The sequence below is a fragment of the Primulina tabacum genome, chromosome 14 (assembly GCF_025594145.1).
Source record: "Primulina tabacum isolate GXHZ01 chromosome 14, ASM2559414v2, whole genome shotgun sequence".
Lineage (NCBI taxonomy): Eukaryota > Viridiplantae > Streptophyta > Magnoliopsida > Lamiales > Gesneriaceae > Primulina > Primulina tabacum.
Genome location: NC_134563.1, coordinates 36,890,549 through 36,913,842, shown reverse-complemented (window position 1 = coordinate 36,913,842; position 23,294 = coordinate 36,890,549). Strand labels below are relative to the sequence as shown.

Below are 23,294 nucleotides of genomic sequence, written 5' to 3'. Positions count from 1 at the left end.
ATCTTTCAAGAATGATAATTCTTTCTATAAATCAATACTTGAATTCACTCCACCGAGTATCAATCGTCATCTATCCACAATCAAATATTTTACAAACAAATTGTATTTTTTATATAAAAAATCCTTATCCCATCACAATTATTACATATTTTCTCTCCGCTACATACAAATTGCATTCACTATATATCATGTAATCGAACAAGAATCCACACATTAGTTACACTAATTACCATTAAAGAACTATATAATATAATTTTAATTAATATGCTCCAAGATTTCTAATTGAGAATTGGCTCATTCTTGGCATATTTTCCGAATGCCTAAGTCCCAAAGTAAGCGACACATCCCCCGCCTGGCTTCCACCCCTAACCATACTTCCACCACCACCGAACTTGGCCTCGGGCCAATACTCAGATGGCGGAAAGCCACCAGACGCGGCGGCGGCAGAAGTGGTGGCACCTACTAGGGACAACCCATGGATCAAATTATTGGTTTCTTTCGTAGGGTCATTTTCTGGTGCATTAACTTCCAATCTTCTGCCTCCTGGAGGAGAGTTGTGCATTGGAGTCTGTGCTGCTGCTGCTCCATGTTGTACCTCATCTTGGAACTCTTTATGGTACATTTCTTCCACCATGGGCTTCCACAGGCGAACCCTAGCATTTATGAACCAATTTGATACCTGGAAATCCATTGAATATGTGTGTTCAGTGATTGGTAGTACGCACTGCTGCAGCATTGAATTCAGTTCATTGAGTAGTAAATATTTAATGAACATAAACCCAAATCATGCAAATAAATACGTGCCATATGTACTTTGTCCTATTATGTGTGAAGAGATTTTTTGTTCTTTATTAGGTGGATGAAAAAAGAAGCACAGCCTACAGTATGTATAATGTTTGATTGAGAGTTCAAATGGAAAATGCATCATATAGAAACGGACAAGGAACTTTGTTCAAGGGTACACAGGGGAGAAGGCTGTTGATATAACTCGCCGGATTCCGATGATGCTACGGTGGATAATGGACGTGAGATATATCGATAATGAGATTTGGGTTTCTTCCAAATTCCAATTTTCTTATGCGTTCAGCGTTGGAGAGAAGAGTTGGATGTTATTTTTTTCATTAATTAAATAGAAAGTTTATCATAATTAACAATTTATTTAACATAAAAAATATAGGGGGGCCATGCCCCCGGGACCCTAATGGGGCCGCCACTGATCATACAACATGGTGGATAAGGGGCTGTGAAGAAATCTTCTACAATATTTTATAACTTTTTTTTTATATAGTTTGGACAGAAATGGTCATAATTGAGTCCTGAAATTGTGATATCATCTCAAATTTGGGACATTGGCATCAGATAAACTACAAGTCTCCGGCTCTTTTTACTTTCCATAATCAATATATCTAGTACATTTCTATTTGTGATACACAGATTAACGTTACACAATAATGTTAGAGACGATTTCTTCTCAAAGATGACCATGATAAATAAATTCTGAATTGTTGTGTATATTCACAAAATATAACTAAAATTTGATCAAATTGAGCTTATAATCTTTAAAGGGGTTTATGACAATGAAAAACAAAAGATATATCAGCACATAGTATTTTATAGCCTGCAAGGATTACCCCATGTGGTCTTGGGTTCTAGCTAGTTTCACCAAACGTGGGTTGTATTTATTTATTGTTGATTGATATTTGTATTATTTGATTACTTGAGTTTATTTGTGATAATTATAATAGTTTGATAATATTGATCGATCGTACTAAAAAAATCCATATTTCTATTTAGAGTAGGTCTCTTGTGAGATGTCTCACGAATCTTTATCTGTGAGACGGGTCAACCCTACCCATATTCACAATAAAAAGTAATACTCTTATCATTAAAAGTAATATTTTTTCATTGATGACCCAAATATGATATATGTCTCACAAAATACGACCCGTGAGACCGTCTCACACAAATTTTTGTCTTTTATATACATATGGAGAAATAAAGAGAAGAAAAAGTAGAGTGGGAATCCGGGAAATTGAGGAAGAAATAAAGATTTAATTAGTTTTTTTCTTTCTAAATTTATTTTATGTATACAAGTATATTGTAAAATAATTATTTTCATATATAGTATTTTGTTCTTTTTGTTAATTATGATAAAGATACTATAATTTCAGGCATATTAATATTTTAAAGCTAGCTAATTGGAAATGTATTGCTGCATTAAATAAAAAATCTGGCTCCTAGCTCTGATTAATAGCACAAACGGGAAACCCTAGCTATGAGTGTAAGTGTATAACTAGAGAATTAATGGAGTATACTCAAATAAAGGACATGCATGCATTCACAAAAGAAATATGAACTATATTTAGACACATTAGAACTTGGCTAAAAATTATGGAAAACCATTTAGAAGTATCATTAATGACATTATGTTTTACGTCGATCGTTTTTCCATTTTAACGCATATTATAACGCTAGTCTATATAATAAATATGACTGATAAAATTAATTTGACAGATACAAGTTATTTATGTAATGATTAATTATATGATTTATTGTATATGTTGAGTCGAATATGAATTAAATCAATCAGTAGTCATCTTATAAACAAACTAAATAATATCTTATTGTGTGAATTATGTGAAAGCCAGTTTTCCTTAATTTAAGTGGATTTTTTTTAGTTTGAATTAGAATTTTAAGATCTAACAGAGAAAAGTTCATCTGCAACAATTCTTATAATAATTTATGTTACATTAATTAGCCACTGATAACTCAACTTATTTAAAAAAATTACCACACTAATAAAAACCTAATATATAAGCTGATGTAACACGAAATATTACAACAGTTAGTAAATATGATTTTGTCCATAATTCCTAACTTTATAAATAGGAACCTTATTTATTGCCGAAAATAGGTACCTTATTCTACTCTTTTAGGTTTTAGACTAATCTATTGGATACCTGGGATTCTTTTTGTTCGATGTGCGTGCATGTCTATGCTATGTTTTTCGCTTATTTTTATGATCTTTAAGGATACTTTCTCCACTAATGTCTTAAAGAACATATATTAATTGAAGATTTTTTTTTTATGAAACACGTTACTAGAAGTAGCATGATTCATGTATTTACTTGTGACCACCTGTCAGACTTTATCTTTTTCATATGTAAATGCTAAAAATATTATTGAAAAGAAGAAGAAATAAATCTATAACCGAAATAAATTAAAACGTGTGTTAATTGAGTCAGTAAGAGAGATATAATCACAATAAAAATGCGTAGAAAGTGCTCATGTATGCATATCACTGAAGAAGAACGAAAATTTTAGCAATATTTTTAAAAAAGGGTATGTAAAATTTTTGTTATTTAATTTTCACTTTTTCCACTTTGGTCCTACTAACGGTGAAATAGTATTTTTAATCATGTAATTTATATGTTTTCTTTCATTTTTGGTCTTGTTACGATGAAGTTTCAATTTTAATATAGTAACTTGTTTTTTTCATTTATGGTAAAAATAACTTGTATGCTTTTTCATTTTTGGTCTATTTTTGATCCGCAGGGAAGATGAACTCCGGTAAAAAAACCAAAAATGAAAGAACATATAAGTTACTAAACTAAAAATGAAAATTCATTGTAACAAGATAATAAATGAAAAAGAAATGTAAATCACAAGATTAAGAATACAAATTCATTTTTAATGTGACCAAAAGTGGAAAAAATAAAAATTGTAAGACAAAAATGTAATTTACCTTTTAAAAAAATTAAAGTTTTACAATTATTTTCCCAAGAGTCCTTTAGATAAATTATTAATATAAAGTTAAAGAGGAAATATTTCCTCCAATATATATATATATAGTCAAACTTTAAATCACATCGAAGGTATATAAACACAATGCGTGTATATGACATTAATATATAATATTTTTACTGTAAGATTGTTATCAAAAAATTATCAAAGAATCGCTTACTAATGAAACTAAGTTTTTTTTTTCAAAAGAAGGAAATGAAACTTTGCTTAGAGACAGAAGGATGGATGACAAGAATCTGCACACAATCAATTCAAAAACCAATGGGTAAAATGAAATATCCCTATCAAAGAGAAATGACACATCGATTTTGATACCAAAAGAGAATTGTAATGAGTACCTGGTTTTTCGATAAACCAGTCTGCCTAGACAGCAAATGTTTGTCTGCTTCAGTTGGGTACCTGTGAGACAAAATAAATAATAAAATGTTATCCTTTGTTTCAACCACCCATATACATATATACATACATATATATATACATACATACACATATATATATATATATATATATATATTCTTCTTTAAGTTCCCATCTTTGATTAAATATACAATATTCCACAACAATTATATATATATATATATATTCTTCTTTAAGTTCCCATCTTTGATTAAATATACAATATTCCACGACAATCAATCATTACACCAATAAAATTTATTGCATGGGATTCTGTTCAGTGCAGCAGAAGCAAATGGGATTTACCCAGTAAATCATTTATTTTTTTAATGAATTTCACAGAGCATGCTCATCAGCACAAAAATCATGGACTTAATTATCAGAACTTCTTCTAAATGAGTAGACTGGAATTAAAGTGCTGATGTCACCATAATTTGTCTGCAAACTTTTGATATAGGCATATAGCTGATCAGTACACGTATATATGTGTGTGTCTGTGTGAATCCATTTATTCTATGTTAGTGATGCAGTAAGATGAGATTTAAGGGTTCCACCTTTTTCTTTTTCTTTTTTTGCAAGAGTAACAAATATTATGTTTCATAATTCAAAATAAGGAAATGGAATGCAATTAAAATCTTTACAGAATTAAGCAGGAAGGACTAAACTATAGGTCAACTGACATGTTCATTTAGATATTACAACTTACCATTAACAAACACGGTAAGACTCACATAATAAATTATGAACATTCGTGAAACATATACACTCTAATTTTTCCATGGTTGATATTTGTAACTGTCTATCCAGATTCTTGAAAGTTTAAAAGTGCCATGTAAATTTATTTTAGTGAAATAATAATATTCACGTTCCGAGTTGTGATTTATGCATAATATTTTCTCAACAGAGGGTGCCTAAATAATCAAGATTCTTAATGATTTATTAAAGAATTTTCTCTTCACAAACTCCTAACAAATTTATAAGTAACGCAGATGTATGTCTTAACGAATAATTGTCTACCCAAGACCAGACAGACCTTTTGCCATTTATGTAAAATGTCAGCACGCATCTGTTTCTTGTGTGTGAGTAAGAATTAAGCAATTAAAGAGATAAAAGAGAGAAGTGTAATACGGATGTAGAAAATGCTCAAAAAGCCAGGATCTCAATATGTTAACAGAGCGCTCAGGCAATCCTCTTTGGGGCCTCCAAGATTCAGCATCCAGCATTCCCATATGCTCTGCTGCCTTTTGCTGCCTATACTTTTGTTCAAGAATTTTCAGCCTTGGTGTCTCTCCTTTTGTTATTCCAATCCCTCCTGTCACATCTTTCTCTCCTAGAGCCTCACAGCACAGCCTCAGCTCCGACGCTATCGCGTCCTTTATGCACCGGAAGTGTCGCGACATCGCCTTCTGAGCGAGCCCCGTGTATGTGGACGATGCCCCGTGACCAAGTACCGAATCGAATGAGTTCACTATTGATTGCATTTGTTCAAAGTATCTTGTGTATCTTGCACCCACCTGATAAAGTTTCTTGTTAGCTGGTACACATATAATTATTTTAAAAAGTTCATCTGTAATACTGGATTTTTTCCTGTGATTTCTTGTGACCAGACCTCGTTCGTACTGTTTGATTCCGGGCTTATTTAAAAAGAGACATCAGACTTGAGTATTTCATTTAACATGAATATCATCAGGAATCTATTTGATGCATGTGTCAACCTTTTCCGGCAGAGGGAATGTAGAAATAAAGTTGAGGCACTGTTTTTTATGCTATTCGATTATTGCAACAAAAGAGAGAGAAATGATATTCATAATTAAATCATTATATTGAAGAAAAATAGAGGGTGAATCTTGATTTAATTCTTAAAAAACTCTCCAGGCTTCTACTTGTTTATGCGGACCTTTTCTCCTTTTGATCAAAGACTGCCAATTATTCACCATTATGCATTATTTAATAACCATAATACGTGATTAAAAAAGAATCAAAAGCTAATGGTCCCCAAATGGAGACAGATTAAGCCCATAATTTTTCTTGAGCAGTATGTACAAATCATTCTATAATGTTGATTCCCAACAGCATCAACGGAGGTGTGTCGATCATCGGATCGACATGTACCCCAGACAATAGCCTGCCATCCTAAGAGACTTTTCGAATTGGGTTCTTAATTTAACTAAAGTGTCACCTCATTAAATATAATAACATTTATATTTGTATACTGATGAATGTCCTAGATCAATTTTATAGTACTAAACTTTAATACTAAGTGGTAAGTTTGGTGAAATATTCATATCAGCATCCTTCTTCATCTTGATTGATTTGCTTCCAGAAATCTAATTGTAATGATTTTTTTATGTAATATTTGAATGGATTTTTTTTGGCTAATAAAGTTGATCTGGAAAATTAAAGAAATAGTGGCTAATAAATATACATTATTATACCTCATCAAGCATCGACAGTAGCTTGATTTTCCTTCTATGGTACTCAGTCCTCTCAGAAGGAGATAAAGACGGTTGATCCGTTGGGGAAGACGTCTTCACGGTTCCACGACCAGCATCTGAGCTGGAATTAGGGTTTTTTCCAACTTTCTTGAATTTCTGATTCATCAATTGCCCTCTTCCAACACAACAAAAATCTTCCAAAAGTTCTTGTGCAGCTCTTAAGTAGCGTGAATTCCTTAACCCGTTTGCCACTCTAGTGGACTCCGCAAACCCGAGGTAGATTTGATCATGGAAGAATTGTTGATTAGTAGCAAGAGTACTATTCAAGCCATATTGATGGCTTGAAGGGACCATTCCATCGAAGAACAATTCACCATGTCCAATACTTAGTTTCTCCAACTTTGTGGCTTCCAAGTTTTTTAAAGAGGAAGATAGTGATAAAGAAAGGCCTTGACCTTCAACGATCCTTCCGATTCTCATGGTTTCTGCGTTTAATCTACCACCTCCGCCGCTGCTTGGAATCCAAGTTAATTGAGATGGATTAGTACTCTCAGGTTCTGCTACTGCAGGACTGATCAAGTGGAACCCTTGAAGATGAGCGTTATCTGACGTGTTGGGATTGAATTTTTGGAGTGAAATCTGCTTAAAAAAAGAGTAGATTCAGGATTACTTAACTTCGAATTCTCTGAATTTTGATGCTGACATGTTGTGTGGTAGCAATAACATATAGTACCTATTCTCTTTTTGTTGCAGTGGATATATATATATATGTACCAGTTAGTGAATTACCTCATCTGCATATTGGATTTGATCATCCAATAAACCGGAGGCGGTTCTTCGCCACGGCAAGTTGATCACTTCAGCCAGCATAGACCCTCCCGTGTCGTTGTACACCGGTGGCTGAAGAGTGGATAAGTTATCCACTTGGGAGGATAGAGGATCAAATCCTTGAAATCTTATCATCCAATCTCCTTGATTCTTCGCTGCCATAGATATATCTTTCATATGCATTTGTAAAGTTGTTGATACTTTGGGACATAAAATTTATGGAAATACCAAAAACTCTAGGGGTTTCTAGCTAGGTTATTTCATATACGCGTCTTCAATCTTGTTTCGGAACTCCGTACCTAGTCTTGGACCTGGTAAATTACACCATCAAACAAGAAACATAATCAAACTTCAATATATGAGTGCAAAAAGGAAATTCATTTGAATTGGACATCATATAATTATATCAAGATGAAAATTTCCACTGATAAAAAAAAGAACCTAATTTTCTTGAACTACATATAAAAGAATTTTCACTTCACTTTCTTCTCACATCCAGGCCCAAAGAACTCCTAGTTTATCACCATCCATAACAAGACGATCACAGATCAAAGAAAGCACGGTGAGTCGGATACAATAGCACCGAATCCCAGAAATTAAAAATCATTGTCTCTGTTGAACTAATCATATGATATAGAACTAAATTAACTCTTTTAATGTGTTACATATCTACTCCATGAAATCTTAGAAACAGGTAGTTTTTTTGCCCTCTCAAATCAAACAATATAAAAGCCAGAGAGAAGCGATAATGAAAGAAGAAGAGGAAAAGGGGTCACACTCTACATAGCTCTTCACTTCCTTACTTCACTTTCACCAAACTTTCCATATAATATAAATACAAAGCTTACCATTCTCACGCCATCTTTCTTTATTTATATATATTAAGTTAAACAGAAAGTTAAGGTAGAGAGACTACTATAGGACAATATATACATGTACAGTACAATTCTTGGCCACTGGCCTTAGTGGACTCAAAAAGGTTTAAGGGTATCAAAGATTTTGACATTTTAAAGCATTATTAATATAGGGATGGTGTACTAGATTCTACAAAGGTAGGGTTTGTCAAAAATACAGTGTTTCGATGCATATAAGCCATTGTAATTTATTTGAGAATCTATGCATTTTTTACTTAATTTTTGATGAATTCGTATTTCCTATTGATATATCAGATGCGGCTTTCATTATTTTTTTTTACGAATTTTAATTCGTTGTCGCGGAAATAGGCTGTTGAGGGACAGGGACAATTCCATTGCCAAAAAGACAACCAAGATTTTGATTAAAGAAACGGGGAGATGCATGGATCGAAACGCACTGATTAAACATTAGGACAAATTTTGCAATTTTGGTCGTGTAAATTTACCAAAACAATATTTTTTTCCGGCTAGAAACCTCATTATACTATACATTAAAATTCGTTTCATAGATTAGTTAAATAACCACATATGTCCTTTGAGTTAAGCGGACTCAAAAAGGTTTCATGCTTAATTTTTTTTTTTAAATATGCAAATAAATTTTACCTCGTAAAGTGATTGAATCAGTGTATATTCAATTGAACAAAAACATAACGCAGCAGTAAAAATATAGAGGGGTTCTCGAATGCAACGTTCAAATAAGAGAAATAACTCCTATTAGTTAGACACAATAGTAATAATTTCATGTCACAATTAAATCATAAATGTTCAATTTTTCTCACATTTCTTAACTTTTTTACAATTTTACACGAGCATTTCGTATTGATCGATATGGATCATGTGTCCTTGTTGGATGCTGCCTCAAAATCTATAAAATAAAAAATAGAAAATTAAATGAGCTATTTAAGAACTTGTCAACTTTGTTTAAAACTTAAACAACTCTATAAATATATTGCAATATAATTAATATCATTTGGGTCAGGGTTGGATATCATTTGCCTAGCTAAGTATATAAATTTTTGTTAGCACGTCTTACGAGTCAATTTTGTTAGACGGATCTCTTATTTGGATCACACATAAAAAAAATATTTATGAGACCATATCACAATAGATCTACTATTTGTCAATACTCTGTAATGTGTAAATTTGTCGAGGACCACACGCAGTTGTGTTGTCCAGGATGGAAATACGTGGATGCTGTGTGTGACTCAGAATTCATGAATTGGAATACTTCATATTGATAAAATTTATAATTGCCCGTTTGTTTGCCCAGCCCCCTGTGGGGGACTACAAACAGCAAGCTGTAGTTAGATGGTGACAACCACCATTATATTATCTTCATTTCAAAAAAATAAAAAAAAAGTGTACGCGTTTTTAAATTCCCAACTTTATTTTGTAATCATGTAAATAGTTAAAAGATTTTTTTTATTAACTATTATTATTATTGATGCATGACATATAACCTTGTGGAGTTTATCTTATAAAACCTAGCAAATTCTAGAGTAGATCTCTTGTAAGACGGTCTCACGAATCTTTATCTGTGAGACAGGTCAACACTATCGATATTAACAAAAAAAAATACTCTTAGCATAAAAAGTAATAATTTCATGGATGACTCAAATAAGAGATCTGTCTCACAAAATACGACCCGTGAGATCGTCTCACACAAGTTTTTGCCCAAATTCTGTTGAATGTGAGGAAAATTATTGTTCATCAACAACGCTTGATCTATAAATTATGATATGATTATTATATTTATCTCGAAAATAATATTCCATAGAGATATACTAGAATATTTTATAATAACTTATGAAATAGAATTAAATGGGAAAATAGCATTTTTTTATTTTGGTCTCCTATATGTGGAATTCAAGTCTTAATCTTGTGTCTTTTGATTTTTGATAATCTAGTCCTTTTTAATCTGAAGTGCTGATGATCAGCGTCACGTCAGAAAAAAATGACTAGAATTGTTAAATAAACAAATATAACAGACTTATCGAAATTAATAATATAGAATATCAAAATCGTAGATATGCAAACATGCAGGACCAAAAATAAAGTTTTCCCCAAATTAAATTTGATCATATGATAATTTCTAAATGATTCATTAAAGGTGGAAAACAAATTCTAACTAACTATTTTGAATCATTTATAAAGGTGTTTATTGTGGTGGGTCATATTGCTCTTTATTTATTTATTTAGATTTTTTTTTAAACCAGGATTGGAAAACACACATATATATCACACACACGAAAGAACAATATTTCAATTGGTAGCTTAATTAACTATTTTGAGTCGATGTGTTTTTTTACCCTTATTAAATACAATTTAATTATTGAATTTAAGTTGGGTCTGTGTTGAACCTCTGATTGTGATGGAAATGATTCCAAACGACCATATTTATTTTTGATAATAAATATTAAATATTTTAAACTTATTCATCCTTTTAATGTTAATTCAAAATAAAGACTTTTGCGATGGAATATTCATTCGACCAAATTGCATGTTTAATATTTACTTCGTCCACATTGTACACGTTTGAATCTAATGCAGCCACGCACGGAAATGGAATTTTGTTGCTACCGCAATACATAGGATATTAACCCCATAAAATAACTTCTTCTTTTTTATTATTGTGAGAAAGAGTACGTCTCTTGTGAGACGATCTCACGAATCTTTATCTGTGAGATGGGTCAATCCCTACCGATATTCACAATAAAAAGTAATACTCTCAGCATAAAAAATAATATTTTTTCATGGATGACCCAAATAAGAGACTCGTCTCACAAAATACGACCTGTGAGACCGTCTTACATAAGTTTTTGCACGTGAGAAAATTCTCTTGATGGTGGTTGTATGAAATAATTACTAGATTTGAGTACCATTTAAGGTTTTCTTTCAAGTACATATATTACATGAAGACATGTTTTTCCTTAAATAAAATTAAGGAAATCCCCCACCAATTAATGGTGCTGGTTATCATTTGTAGACATTTGGATATTGACAAAATTTTAGTTGGGTAATAATCCTCAAATCTATTCACACATATTTTCATTTGAAAGTGTCTTGTTTCTGCTCAAGGCCCACCATTATGCACCAAAAAATTTTCCGGCCCAGCACTTCCGGGCCCAGGTTGATAGTTATGTAAAATAAATATATGTTTTTAAATAACTTTTTTATCCCATTATCAATTCCTCATATTTTTTCATATAAAAAATTGTTTTAATTTATTTATTTTCATGATTTATATTATTATTAGCTACGCAATCAATATTTTTAATTTATATTTTTTTTTCTGGGGAAAAAAAAGATTTACAAGTAAGTTACGGTTACAAACACAACGCGAGTTAACGGTAATCGGGCCAAATAACGAACACCCACTAAAAACTAAGGCCTGGCTGCTGGCTCATTCAAAGTTTCGTTTCATGTGACCCAATTCTAAGGCCCGACTCCATGTTTTATTTTGGGCCCATGGATGGAATCCACTCAAATCTATTTTGTGTATCACTGCGCGCGCGCGCGATATATATATATATATATATATATATATATATATATATATATATATTTTTGTTGGGGGAGAGAATACAAATTCACAGTGATATCTTGGTATGTTTTTGTTAATTTTATTTTTTATGTTTCTTATAAAAATTTATTTAAGTCATTTAAAAATTCAAAAATCTAAATAAAAATAGATAAATAATTTTAGTAATTTCAAACTTTCGTAAAGTGGATATGAAATCTACTAAAATATATGTTTTACAATACAATTTATATTAAAAAACAAAGTATTTTTGTAATTTGAGATGGGTATTTTTGAAATTTTAAATGTTCACCTTAATTATTTGTTCTAAGGAGAGTTTAGATATAATTATTAGATACGCGAGGACTTAGGATTATATGGAAATTGTTGTGAAAAAGAAAAAATTATGGTAAAAAGTAAAAATCTCAAACTCTTAAAATTTACCAAACTACACACTTTATAATATTTTTCTCTCTACTCAATTGTGATTTTCTTCACAAATGAGAGATCTATTTATAGGAAATCTTTACAAATAATCCAAAAATAAAATACATCATTACCTATATCATCACACACTAATTTTCAATATTTACAACTCTTATTTTCAACATTCAAATATTCAATACTCACATTTTAAATATACTTTTCAACATAAATATATATCTTAAAAAGGCAACAAAATCTTTCCGACATTTTAAAAAATTAATGAATTAATTTAATTACTCTAGTATATTTAATTTGTTTAATTATCTTCATTTTGTCTTCTCTTCTCTTTACGGAATCTCGTGGCGTATGCCTATTCATCCAACTACTCGAGAAAGATCACAATTTCAAAAATGCCAACTGCATTTGATGTTTTCTTAGTCAAACAGCTCACGCTTTTGTGTTGTAATTTACCATTTATATGTTATGTCCCGATTGACTTTGAAAACATTGTGATACGTGTTCTCGTTTTGCTGTTCTTTTATTCACACGAATCAATTTTTTCCACAAGATTTTTTTTTTTTTTTTGGTTTCTTGGTGGATTATTAGTACAATTACTCCTATTCATTTGTTTTAAAATCATTCTTTTACTTTTTAAATTTGTATTAAGGGATTGAGGTTAGAAAGATTCTGCGTGATCAATCTTTTTTTTGAAAAAGTTTCTCATTTGGTGTAAAGATTCGTTTTTTGGATTAAAGCATTGAAGGGTACGTGCAGAATCGGTTTTGATTGGTTTGTTTTGATTCGATTGCCAATTGCTTCCGCCACTTTTGCAGATTCTGGGGTTTATTTTCAGGTCAGCCAACTGTAAAGCTCATGATATCTTGTGTTGTTTGTTGAAATACAGGATGATTGATTATCTTTGAGTTTATAAGATACATTGAGCTGGAACGATCATTATATTGAGTTTGTGTTTATTATATCTACTTTTCTCGACAAACTGAGGATCCTTGTTGTTCTGTTATAAGCTATTATGTGTTGTTTGATATTTAAGCATTAGGGTTATTAGAGGCATGATTGCTAGGTAAATCGGTATTCTACTTGCTTGCCTTTTGAAGCCTTCTGAGTTTTTTTTGCCAGAAGTTGTATTTGATTTTGTGGAACAATTAGCATTGGACTCGCTGTTTCCTTGTTTGTTGGTACAATTTGCTTCTTTTTGTGGGCTGCTCTTTACTTTGCATTCTTTCAAGATGGTCAAATGTATAAACATATACAATCTTACTACATTTGTGGCATCGGGTTCTATTTGTTTTTCTCTTTTTTTGACATATTTAAGAAGAATATGATTATTCGACCTACATTTTATGTGGTAATTTACATTGTTATTGTCTGCCAGTTTGTATGATCTTTTCAAGTATCTGGTTTAAACTATGCATGATTTTTTGTCAAATAAATCTGATCAAAAAGTTTTTTCATTATGATCGAAACAATATTTATTTTAGACGAGAATGTTGGTGCGGGTGCAGGCAATAATTTTTGAACATCTGTGCTGTCCTGGCAATTCTTTTGTCAATAAAAAATTCTGCAAAAGTTGTGAAACTCCATTCACATCATTTTAGATTTCGAGTGGGAAGAGAAGAACTGAAAATGAATGACGCAGTATATAGTTTGTATATGTGTTTCTCTGTTTGTGAGTGCTCCACTTTTCCCTCATTCATCTCGTTTTATCCTTCAAAGTGGTGTGTCCTGCTTCTACTTCTTTATTTATAGTTCGGTGCATGATATGGCTCTACCGGTCCTTGCCATTTGCAGTTAACCAATGGGCTGGCTTAGCAAAATTTTCAAAGGTTCAAATCATAAAGTTTCAGAGGGGCTACATAATTGGAGAAATGGAGCAGATAATGTTGCCAATCGTCCATCTAGTTCATTGGTAAGTGCTTTTGTTTTCAATCTTCTTCTCTCAAGTCTAACACGATTCACTAACCTACATCAGTTTATTGCTACCTTGTATGCGACACGGTGCTAGAAGCAGAAAGAAGCTCCGTTGATCCTACAGTCCTCAAATTATGTTGATAAATTTGTTGTGTTTTTTTAAATTTTATTTATTTTTTCCTGAATGTTGAAAGTTGATTCTAGATGTGTTGTTTTTTATGACAGAAGCATAGGACTGGATATTCTTGAAACCAAATCTAAATGAACTTCTTATAATTTTATTTTTACTCCCAAGTTCATGTTGAAAAATGGAGCTTCAGATTTTGGCTATGGTTCAAACCAAGTCAACGTGGAAGATAATTAAATTGGCGGTTGTAATAGTCCATCCGGGATGGAAAGTTGTGTATATTATATAAAGGGACTAACCATAACTGGATAGTCCCTCAAATTTTATGTTAATAATGTCTTGAGAACATATGCTAAATTCAGACCATCTATTTCTGTTCGTCATTAGTCTGGTTTGCCTGATGTGTAGCTACTATGCTTCGGTGCTTCGAGCTATTGATGTATTAATTTTAGGTTTATTGTTTGCTTATTTTACTTAATATGCTCTATGCTTTTGTAAATGACCAAATTTTTCTAACGAAGGCAACAAAATCACAGTGATACTAAACAAAATGTATCATAAGTCAGCTGGGAGGAGCTGGATCTTTTAACTAGTTATTATACGAAATGTGATAGGTCTTATTATGGTCTCAAATCAAATAGAAATGCTGAGTGGACAAAGATGATGTCCATTCACGGTTAATTGGTTTTCACTCACAAATACCAAATGTTTCCTTGGTGGCATGAATTCGCTTTCGACAGATGAATTAATTATTTTATTCGCTTAATATTATTATTATTTTTGCATAAAAAGTTTGTTTATTGGTGAACATTGGTATAGGATTCATTGTCAGAGGCTGAAGATATAGAACATGCTATTGCTTTATCTCTTTCAGAAGAAGATCAGAAAAGAAAAGCTGTGATAGGTGAGTTGGCAATTGGCTTTCAGGATTGATGAATCTGGGACTTGTACTTTTGTCGAGTGCTGCTTTAAATTTAAAATTTGGATTAAAGGGCTTGTCACTTTTTTTTTATTCCGTTATTACATTCTTTGTCGAATTCATACAAATCTACTGAAAAATACATATTTGAATACTGTTCAATGACACAGATAGTCAACCGCAATTGGAAGAAGATGAACTGCTTGCTCGGGCTCTGCAGGAGAGTTTGAACGCTGAGTCTTCACGTGACAATGGTCACCAAAATGAATATGGACGTGGTTTTGGATTTGGATATGGACACGGTTATGATAGCCTTTACCAACCTATAACATTTCCCTACTCGACAAGCTTAAGGTAATTGGACTTTAATATCGTTCAAACACAATGAAGAAAAAAAATTTCTTGCTTCTGAGTTCATTATCGCATTTGTTTGTGTTTCTAATTGTTGAACTCGTATTTTTCATGGTCTCAGTTTTGGTCATTTCTTCTACTAATTTTCTATTACTTTTACTGGTAGGATTTGCGCTGGCTGTAATACAGAGATTGGCCATGGACGATTTTTGAGTTGTATGGGTGCTGTTTGGCATCCAGAATGCTTTAGATGTTACGGATGCAAGCAACCAATATCAGATTATGAGGTACAGCAATTCTCAATAGTCCATGAAAATTGCTAGATTGTCTACCTTATCTTGAACTGATATTAGAACTTAGCACATATAGTATATACTTATATAATTTGGACCACATGCATGTATGTTCTACTATGTGATTTTTTAACTCTGGTCCTAAATAACTCGGGATTACTGCTAAAGTATTCCATTGATTAGTAGCCTTATTTTTTAAAATGAAAGGTGTGCACAGCGGTCGATACCCTATTAAGAAACCAAAATTTAATTGAATCTATCCATATGCATAAATAAGGTCAAATGCAATATGATATCGCCATTTTTGTACTTGTAACCAGCTAATTAATTTGATCTAAGAGCTTCAAAAGGTGAAGAATAGAAGAACTTATGGTGCTTTAACCAGAATTATGCTTTTACTGAAACGGAAAGCTTTCTAACATCATTAACATGCTAGTATTATATGATATTTGCTATTTTTTCATAAAAAGACTTTAGATGCTCCTAATGTACAAATTTAACTGCAGAAGCAATTTCAAATTAAATCGTGATATTGGATTTTGGAGCATCATCAATCTCTTTAAAATGTCAAGAAATCTCAATTAGTATTTTTCTGCTACAGTTTTCTGTGTCTGGAAGTTACCCATATCATAAAGCTTGCTACAGGGAATCTTATCATCCGAAATGTGATGTCTGCCAGCACTTCGTAAGTTTCTCATACCATGGATTATCATGCTCATTATCTGAAATTTTGTAGGCCATTATATACTCACAATGTGTTACGAGGCTGAAATTTGCATCTTTTATAGTTTTCCGAATTTAATGTTCGTGACCCTTGTGGTTGACAGATCCTAGACAGATATTATGTTACGAATTTTGTAACATTTGGAAGCTTAACAGTGATACTGTATCTTATCATTGGAGCATATAAGCTACATGAAACCACCAAACATCACATCATTAGACTAATCCCAAGTTATATCTTTGAAACCATTTTCAAGACTCGAGACTTTGATGCATTTTGCATTCGATTAAGTTCAAGAGTTGCTAAACATTTGATGATGAAAAATTATTCCAATATATTTATACTTTGTACAAGAATTTATTGCAACCATTACAAGAAGTTTACCCTAATCTCATAACAGAAACATCCAAATGCTTGTGTAATTTTTAGCAATGTCGAAGACATACACGAAAATGCAACTTGAAATAAATAACCCCATCAAAATAAATTACTAGTATTATGTAAAGGCATACAAAGTCCAAACATAGAATTTGTAATATTAATATCAAATTGTGACAATTAACCATGCTTGTTGTTTAACAACAGATGGGTCTTTGGGATGCAATGGAGGAATTATTTTTTCAATTTAAACTTTGAGTATTGTGTTATTTGAAAAAATGTGCATCCTCCATTAGATGTTATGTTTAAGCGATTGTTTCTGTTAATGTAGATTATTCTAACTCGTGTAATGTTTTCTCTATTTTGACTCTCTTATTCTCATTAAAAACATGTGCTTGCTACTTTTGTTTTATTGTTAAGGTTCAACTCTTATTTCTGCTCCACAGATTCGAACAAATGCAACCGGTCTTATTGAATATAGGGCACATCCTTTTTGGTCCCAGAAATACTGTCCTAGTCATGAGCATGATGGAACTCCTCGGTGCTGTAGTTGCGAGCGTATGGAGGTTTGTGTAACAGATCACTCCAAATCTATAGAAACCCGATTATTTTTGCATGAAACCGTAATGAGTGCAATTGATTAAATGTTTGTCTTGTTTCAGTCATGGGACTCGAGAGGTGCAGTCCTTAATGATGGCCGGAAGCTTTGCTTGGAGTGCATGGACTCTTCTATTATGGATACCAATGAGTGTCAGCCCCTTTTACACGACATACAAGATTTCTTCGCGGGATTAAATATGAAAGTGACTCAGAAAATCCCTATACTATTGGTTGAGAGGCAGGCTCTGAATGAAGCCATGGGTGGAGAGAGGCATGTAAGAAACTTTTTCAATCACATGACGAGAGAAAAACCTTAACATTATTTTTGAAGCTTTGTTGCTTGTCTTTGTTGCGCCAGTTGTTTATACTGGTAGGTGGCTTTTAATTTGATTTTTTCATTTCTTGCAGGGGCATCATCACGTAGCTGAGACTCGAGGTCTCTGTCTTTCTGAGGAACAAACTATTAGCACTGTAAGGGTTTCTGTGGCCAATTTCTTTTCTCATCACCCATTTTGGGTATTTTAAAGTTACTTTGAATTTAAATTTAAATTTGCACTCTTTTTTGTCACTTGCATCACCAGATTTTGAGGCGACCAAGATTGGGTGCTGGAAATCAAGTCTTTGGCATGAGAACAGAGCCTTATAAACTAAGACGACATTGTGAAGTGACTGCAATTCTCATTCTATACGGTCTTCCAAGGTCTTATATACATATTTTATCATTGTTTCTTTTTTTGCGCTTCTTAAAAGTCTTTTAAGTTTCATTTCATTTTCTGATTCTTGTTGCGTTGAGCAGGTTGCTGACTGGATCAATATTAGCTCATGAGATGATGCATGCTTGGTTAAGACTAAATGGTCTTTTCTCATACCTTCCCCCGTATTATAGTTGTCATTTATCATTTCTCAAGAGCGTGAATAATTAACATGTTTATCATGATTTTCTGAAAGGTTATCGAAATCTGAGACAAGATATTGAAGAAGGCATCTGCCAAGTCATGGCCAATATGTGGTTGGAATCCCAGAGCCAGTCCTCATCTGATAGTAACAAAGCATCAACCTCAAGACGGGGGCCAAGGTCTCCTTTTGAGAGAAAACTTGGCGTGTTTTTCAAAAACCAGATAGCAACAGATACATCTGAGACATATGGAAATGGTTTTAGAGCTGCTGACCAAGCGGTGCTGAAGTTTGGCTTACGAAGGACTCTGGACCACATGAGGGAGACAGGAAACTTTCCTCGTTGAAATTCAGTTGCAGACGTTGATAACTTCTTCCCTTCTGAGTTTATATTTTGTTACTAAATTATAGCCGGGCGTTTCCTGTGTTAGTATCTATGGCCAATGTATATAGGACAACACGCGTCAGTACAGCTGTCAGGATAGGTTTAGGGAGTCATTTTTTGTACCTTGTATATTAACATTCATCTTCAATATTGATTTTTTTGTTTTTAGATTTACCATGCTTGTCCGTAGTGTGTATTATCATACCACATACTTGGTATGTCTACCATCTAATGTGAAAATATAATATCTAAGAGTACAGAGGATGAGCCTAAGGTGGTGACTCAATTTTCCTTGTTGAACGCAATCTTATAAATTGACTCGTGCTACTGCGCTTGGCTTTTGCATATTCAATTGCACTTTCAGAAGATCCGAAACTACCTCAACCATACTTGGTCGATTTTCAGGATCTTGCTCCAAGCATCTTAAACCTAATTTCACCACTTGAATGGCCCATACTATTCCACCATTTTCGGCAGGACTAAGTTCGATGAAACAGGTCAGCTCAGTTTCTGAATTTTCGCTTTCCACTATAGCTTCTACTTCAGACGACAGTAATTTTTCCTTGCCATCCTGCACAAATACCGCATCTTTTCCTGTGAACAATTCTAATAACACCACCCCAAATGCATATACATCAACCCTGGGGGTAATTGGACCCGTGTCCATATACTCAGGTGCCATGTATGCTTCAGTGCCCACAATCCGTGTTATTACATCATTAGAGTTTGCTTTTCTTGCCAGACTAAAATTTGCTATCTTTGCTCGTAGATTGCTGTCAAGAAGAATATTGCTGCTTCTTATGTCATTGTGGACATACGCTGGTTTCATGAAGTTATGAAGGTAGAGAAGTCCATTGGCCACATCAAGTGCAATACGAATCCTCTCATTCCACCCCTTTTTGCTGTCGGATCCTCTTCCGCCGAGCCATTCTTGGAGAGAGCCATTTTCCATGTACTCATATACAAAGTACGTGTCATCTTTATGTTCACTGAATCCATGGAGTTTGATTATATTGAAGTGGTTGATCTGATACAATATCTTCACTGCGGTTCGTGAGTCCCCAGCAATCTTTTCAACTGCCAAAACATCTCTTCCAAAAGTTCCGCGGTAAACCGTCTCCTTTATCCTCCTTTTCTCTCGAAAATTCCCCGTTGCCTTTTTTACTTCAGTGAATTTGAAAACTTTGAGAACACGCTCTAATCTTGCAATTTCAAGAACCAAGTCTTCTGGAGAATACTTTTCATTTCTTCCTCTCTTTTCTAGAACTGGCTTATTATTCTTGTAGCACAGGAAGATAACTGGCAGAATAAGAAATATTACCAGAGAAAGGACTCCAGCAGATATACCAGCAGTTGAGAGTACTTTCTTTGATATGTGTTTTCGAGCAACATGTGCAGGAAAAGTTGACGCCCTCACTTTATAACCACGAGTTATAGTGTTTGAGCTCGAGGGTTCCCTCGGCATTGGAATTAAGATTGTCGTGAGAGGATAGATCGTGAAACGCTCGTCAGGAAAACTATTTGCTTGCGTAATGCTCTTTAAACTTACATTGAATTTTTTACTCAAACCATAAAGGGTATCTCCCGTGTTAATCGCGTATGTCAGCAAATACTTAGTTCCTGTTAGAACTTGACCCCTCGTTGGACATGCACATCGTAGAGGAACTCGCAACTTGCTTCCAGGTACCAATTTAAACCCCACGTCAATATTTGAAAGTTTGATTGACTGACAGGTTGACAATCCCTGGAACGTGTCGTTTGAAATCACACGATAAGTTTCATGCTCGCCTAGAACCTGGTAAGTGCTGATGGCTTGATAGTACCGACCTGAACAAGTACAATTCACCGGAACCACAACTTCTTGCTCTGTCTTAAAAACCGTATACCGCGTAACATTATTGATTTTCATGATTTCTGTTTGGTCAGATGATGTGAGAGTTGCAATGGTCGGAACTGTGTTGAAAGGAGATCTTGCTGGGAAGATCAGAAAAGCTCGGCAAGACGAGGAATCACCATTACATGAGTAGAGAAAAGATTCAGATGCATCTGTTTCTCCACTTCTGGTGCATTTCGATGCTGCAGTTCCTACATACTTCTGCTGCGTGTTTATGCATGGAGTGCATAAAGTGAGAGTTACTACAGAAGTGAGAAACCAGTTCATTTTTATGTTTTGGTGGGATTATTTCGTTTGCGAGGGCTCCTGAATTTAAACAATTGCAGTTATAACAGGAATAAACGCGTGGAATGATTATTAAATCATGGATTTGGTTTACAGAATTTAATGTAGGGACAAGAATCAAGAATTCAAGGAAGAAAATAGTGTTAAAGACAAAAATATTATGTAACATTGTCTCAGTAACCGGGTGCATGGTGGAATCATATTTGGTGGGGAATTTGCAGTTTGTTACATAATTGATAGACTGGACAAAGGTTATACTAGTATATTTGTCCATGCGTTGGTTATTTGTACAACACATTTTTTTTTAAAATTTATTTCTAGTTTATTTATTTTTTTAAAATTAGTTATATTTTGACATTAAAATAAGGCTATTATCATAATAGTAAAATTATCTGAATTAATTATTTATTTTTTCGAAAATGTAACAATAAAGACAGACTCACGTGAAATTGCATGTTTGATTTTTAAAAGTATATTTTTACATTAAAATATGGCTATATTATTATAATTTTCATTTTAAAAGTATATTTTGACATGGTCTTGACATGGTCTAAGACTGGGACAAATATATAAACAAACACAAACAAAGATTTAAATCTTTGATTTTTTCTTGTGGGACGGTCCACTTTCTTATAATTTAAATCTCAAAATCCTGACAGATTTTTTTGGAATTTCGAACAAAAAACTAGTACCCCCGGTCTTCAAAGGGTATCAATAAATTCCAAATGCTAAGGTTTGCGTGCCTTCTTTTTTTAAAAAAAAAAAAAAAATCAGTTTGATATAAAAAAAAATTATAATTGTAAAAAAAATTAATTGATTTTGGTATTTTTAATTAAACTAGGCAAAGACACGTGCGACGCACGTGAAAATACATTTCTATTATCAATAATTGTTGTTAAAGAAATGAGATCAAAAGAGATTAATTTACAAAAAATTATATATTGATGATTATGCTATATTAGTCGATAGAAAATGAGTAATGCTACATGTGCAACCAAATTTGTACAATAATTATTATAATTCAAAAAAATCAATACAGAAATTTCATTTATCAAAATCTCATGATAAATTAAATATAAAATCTCATTAGATAATAACAAAATCTCACTATATAATTGTTGTAAATATCGCAGTACGATATATTGGTTGTACCTTTAGCATTATCCGTAAGAAATTCAATGTAATATAATTTGTACTACATGTATTATAAAATGAGTGCAAAAGATATTTGTTTAAAAATTTTATGTGTTATAAATCTAAGGTTATTCTTGAATGGAAGGATTTCAAATCCATGGATTTCAATACATTCAAATGTATTTTTGTTATTTAGAGAAGTAACATTATAAACTTCAAATCCACTCATTTCATGTTTATATAGTAGTATTTCATGTTAATTATGATATTTTTCAAGTCCACCCAATAATAATGTTATTTGAAATTTATTCTACTTTATATAAATAATAATATGTAAATAAGTAATGTGTATATTCAATATTTGATATATTATTTCATTGTTAACAATAAAATTATAATTCTAATCCATAAATTTGAAATCAATTTATCCAAGCGCAATCTAAATAAATTAATAATTGTTGAAAAACATAGTAGTAATAAATATTATAATTTTGTATAAATTAGACATTGGAGAAAATATAATATAAAATTGATATCACAATAGTTATTAAAATTAAATTTGAGAGAAGAATAAAGTATAATACATAATGTTGACCACTTATTTTACAACGTGTTATTGATTTATGAAAAATAAAAATATAATATAAATAATATATTCTAAACCTTAAATTAAATTATTGCGTCAAATGTTTTCTTCTTTTATATTTTCAATTTATATTGCTTTCACGATTTTTTTTTGTCATCAGTTTTTTCTTCTCTGTGAAAAAACAATATTCTTGCCATCTTCATTAGCAAATCTTATGAGAAGAAATGTATATTCTTCTCTATTTGATGCCTCTACAAATCTCCACACAAATTAAGTGTTTTGTAGAAAAAAAAGTTTGTTTCATCAAGCAAATAAAACCAAAGAATTTTGTTATTTCAGTATTCTACAAATTATATTTATTTTTTGTAAATATTTTAACTTAATCTACAAGCAAATAAAATCAATGAATTTTGGTTACTCTATCTTCTAGACAACTGACAAAATATGATTTAATTAATATTTTATTATATTT

At 32.3% G+C, this 23,294-nt stretch overlaps 3 protein-coding genes across 7 annotated transcripts; 1 reads left to right on the top strand and 2 right to left on the bottom strand.

Moving 5' to 3' along the window:
* Positions 1–50: 50 nt before the first annotated feature.
* LOC142524116 (BEL1-like homeodomain protein 2) lies at positions 51–8,342 on the bottom strand. 5 transcript variants are annotated; one of them, XM_075627879.1, is made up of 6 exons: positions 8,242–8,342; positions 7,425–7,774; positions 6,636–7,274; positions 5,329–5,714; positions 4,143–4,203; positions 51–679 (listed from the first exon to the last, which is right to left on the bottom strand). In XM_075627879.1, exons 2-6 carry the CDS (start codon positions 7,644–7,646, stop codon positions 260–262), a joined length of 1,728 nt encoding a protein of 575 aa, XP_075483994.1. In that variant the 5' UTR covers positions 7,647–7,774; positions 8,242–8,342; the 3' UTR covers positions 51–259. The 5 variants fall into 5 exon arrangements, with proteins under 5 accessions (XP_075483994.1, XP_075483997.1, XP_075483996.1 ...); XM_075627882.1 differs by having other exon boundaries at positions 8,312–8,334; XM_075627881.1 differs by having other exon boundaries at positions 8,247–8,270.
* Positions 8,343–12,660: 4,318 nt separating this feature from the next.
* On the top strand, positions 12,661–19,097 carry LOC142524846 (protein DA1-like). Its single transcript, XM_075628969.1, has 12 exons — positions 12,661–13,087; positions 14,133–14,250; positions 15,199–15,283; positions 15,469–15,652; positions 15,816–15,936; positions 16,544–16,627; positions 17,491–17,610; positions 17,707–17,919; positions 18,053–18,115; positions 18,226–18,344; positions 18,441–18,499; positions 18,593–19,097. The coding sequence occupies exons 2-12, from the start codon at positions 14,140–14,142 to the stop codon at positions 18,883–18,885; spliced, it is 1,452 nt and encodes a 483-aa protein (XP_075485084.1). The 5' UTR covers positions 12,661–13,087; positions 14,133–14,139; the 3' UTR covers positions 18,886–19,097.
* A 133-nt stretch (positions 19,098–19,230) lies between these two features.
* On the bottom strand, positions 19,231–21,084 carry LOC142524006 (lysM domain receptor-like kinase 4). The gene has a single exon (XM_075627732.1). It carries the CDS (start codon positions 21,082–21,084, stop codon positions 19,231–19,233), a length of 1,854 nt encoding a protein of 617 aa, XP_075483847.1.
* Between the last annotated feature and the right edge of the window lie 2,210 nt (positions 21,085–23,294).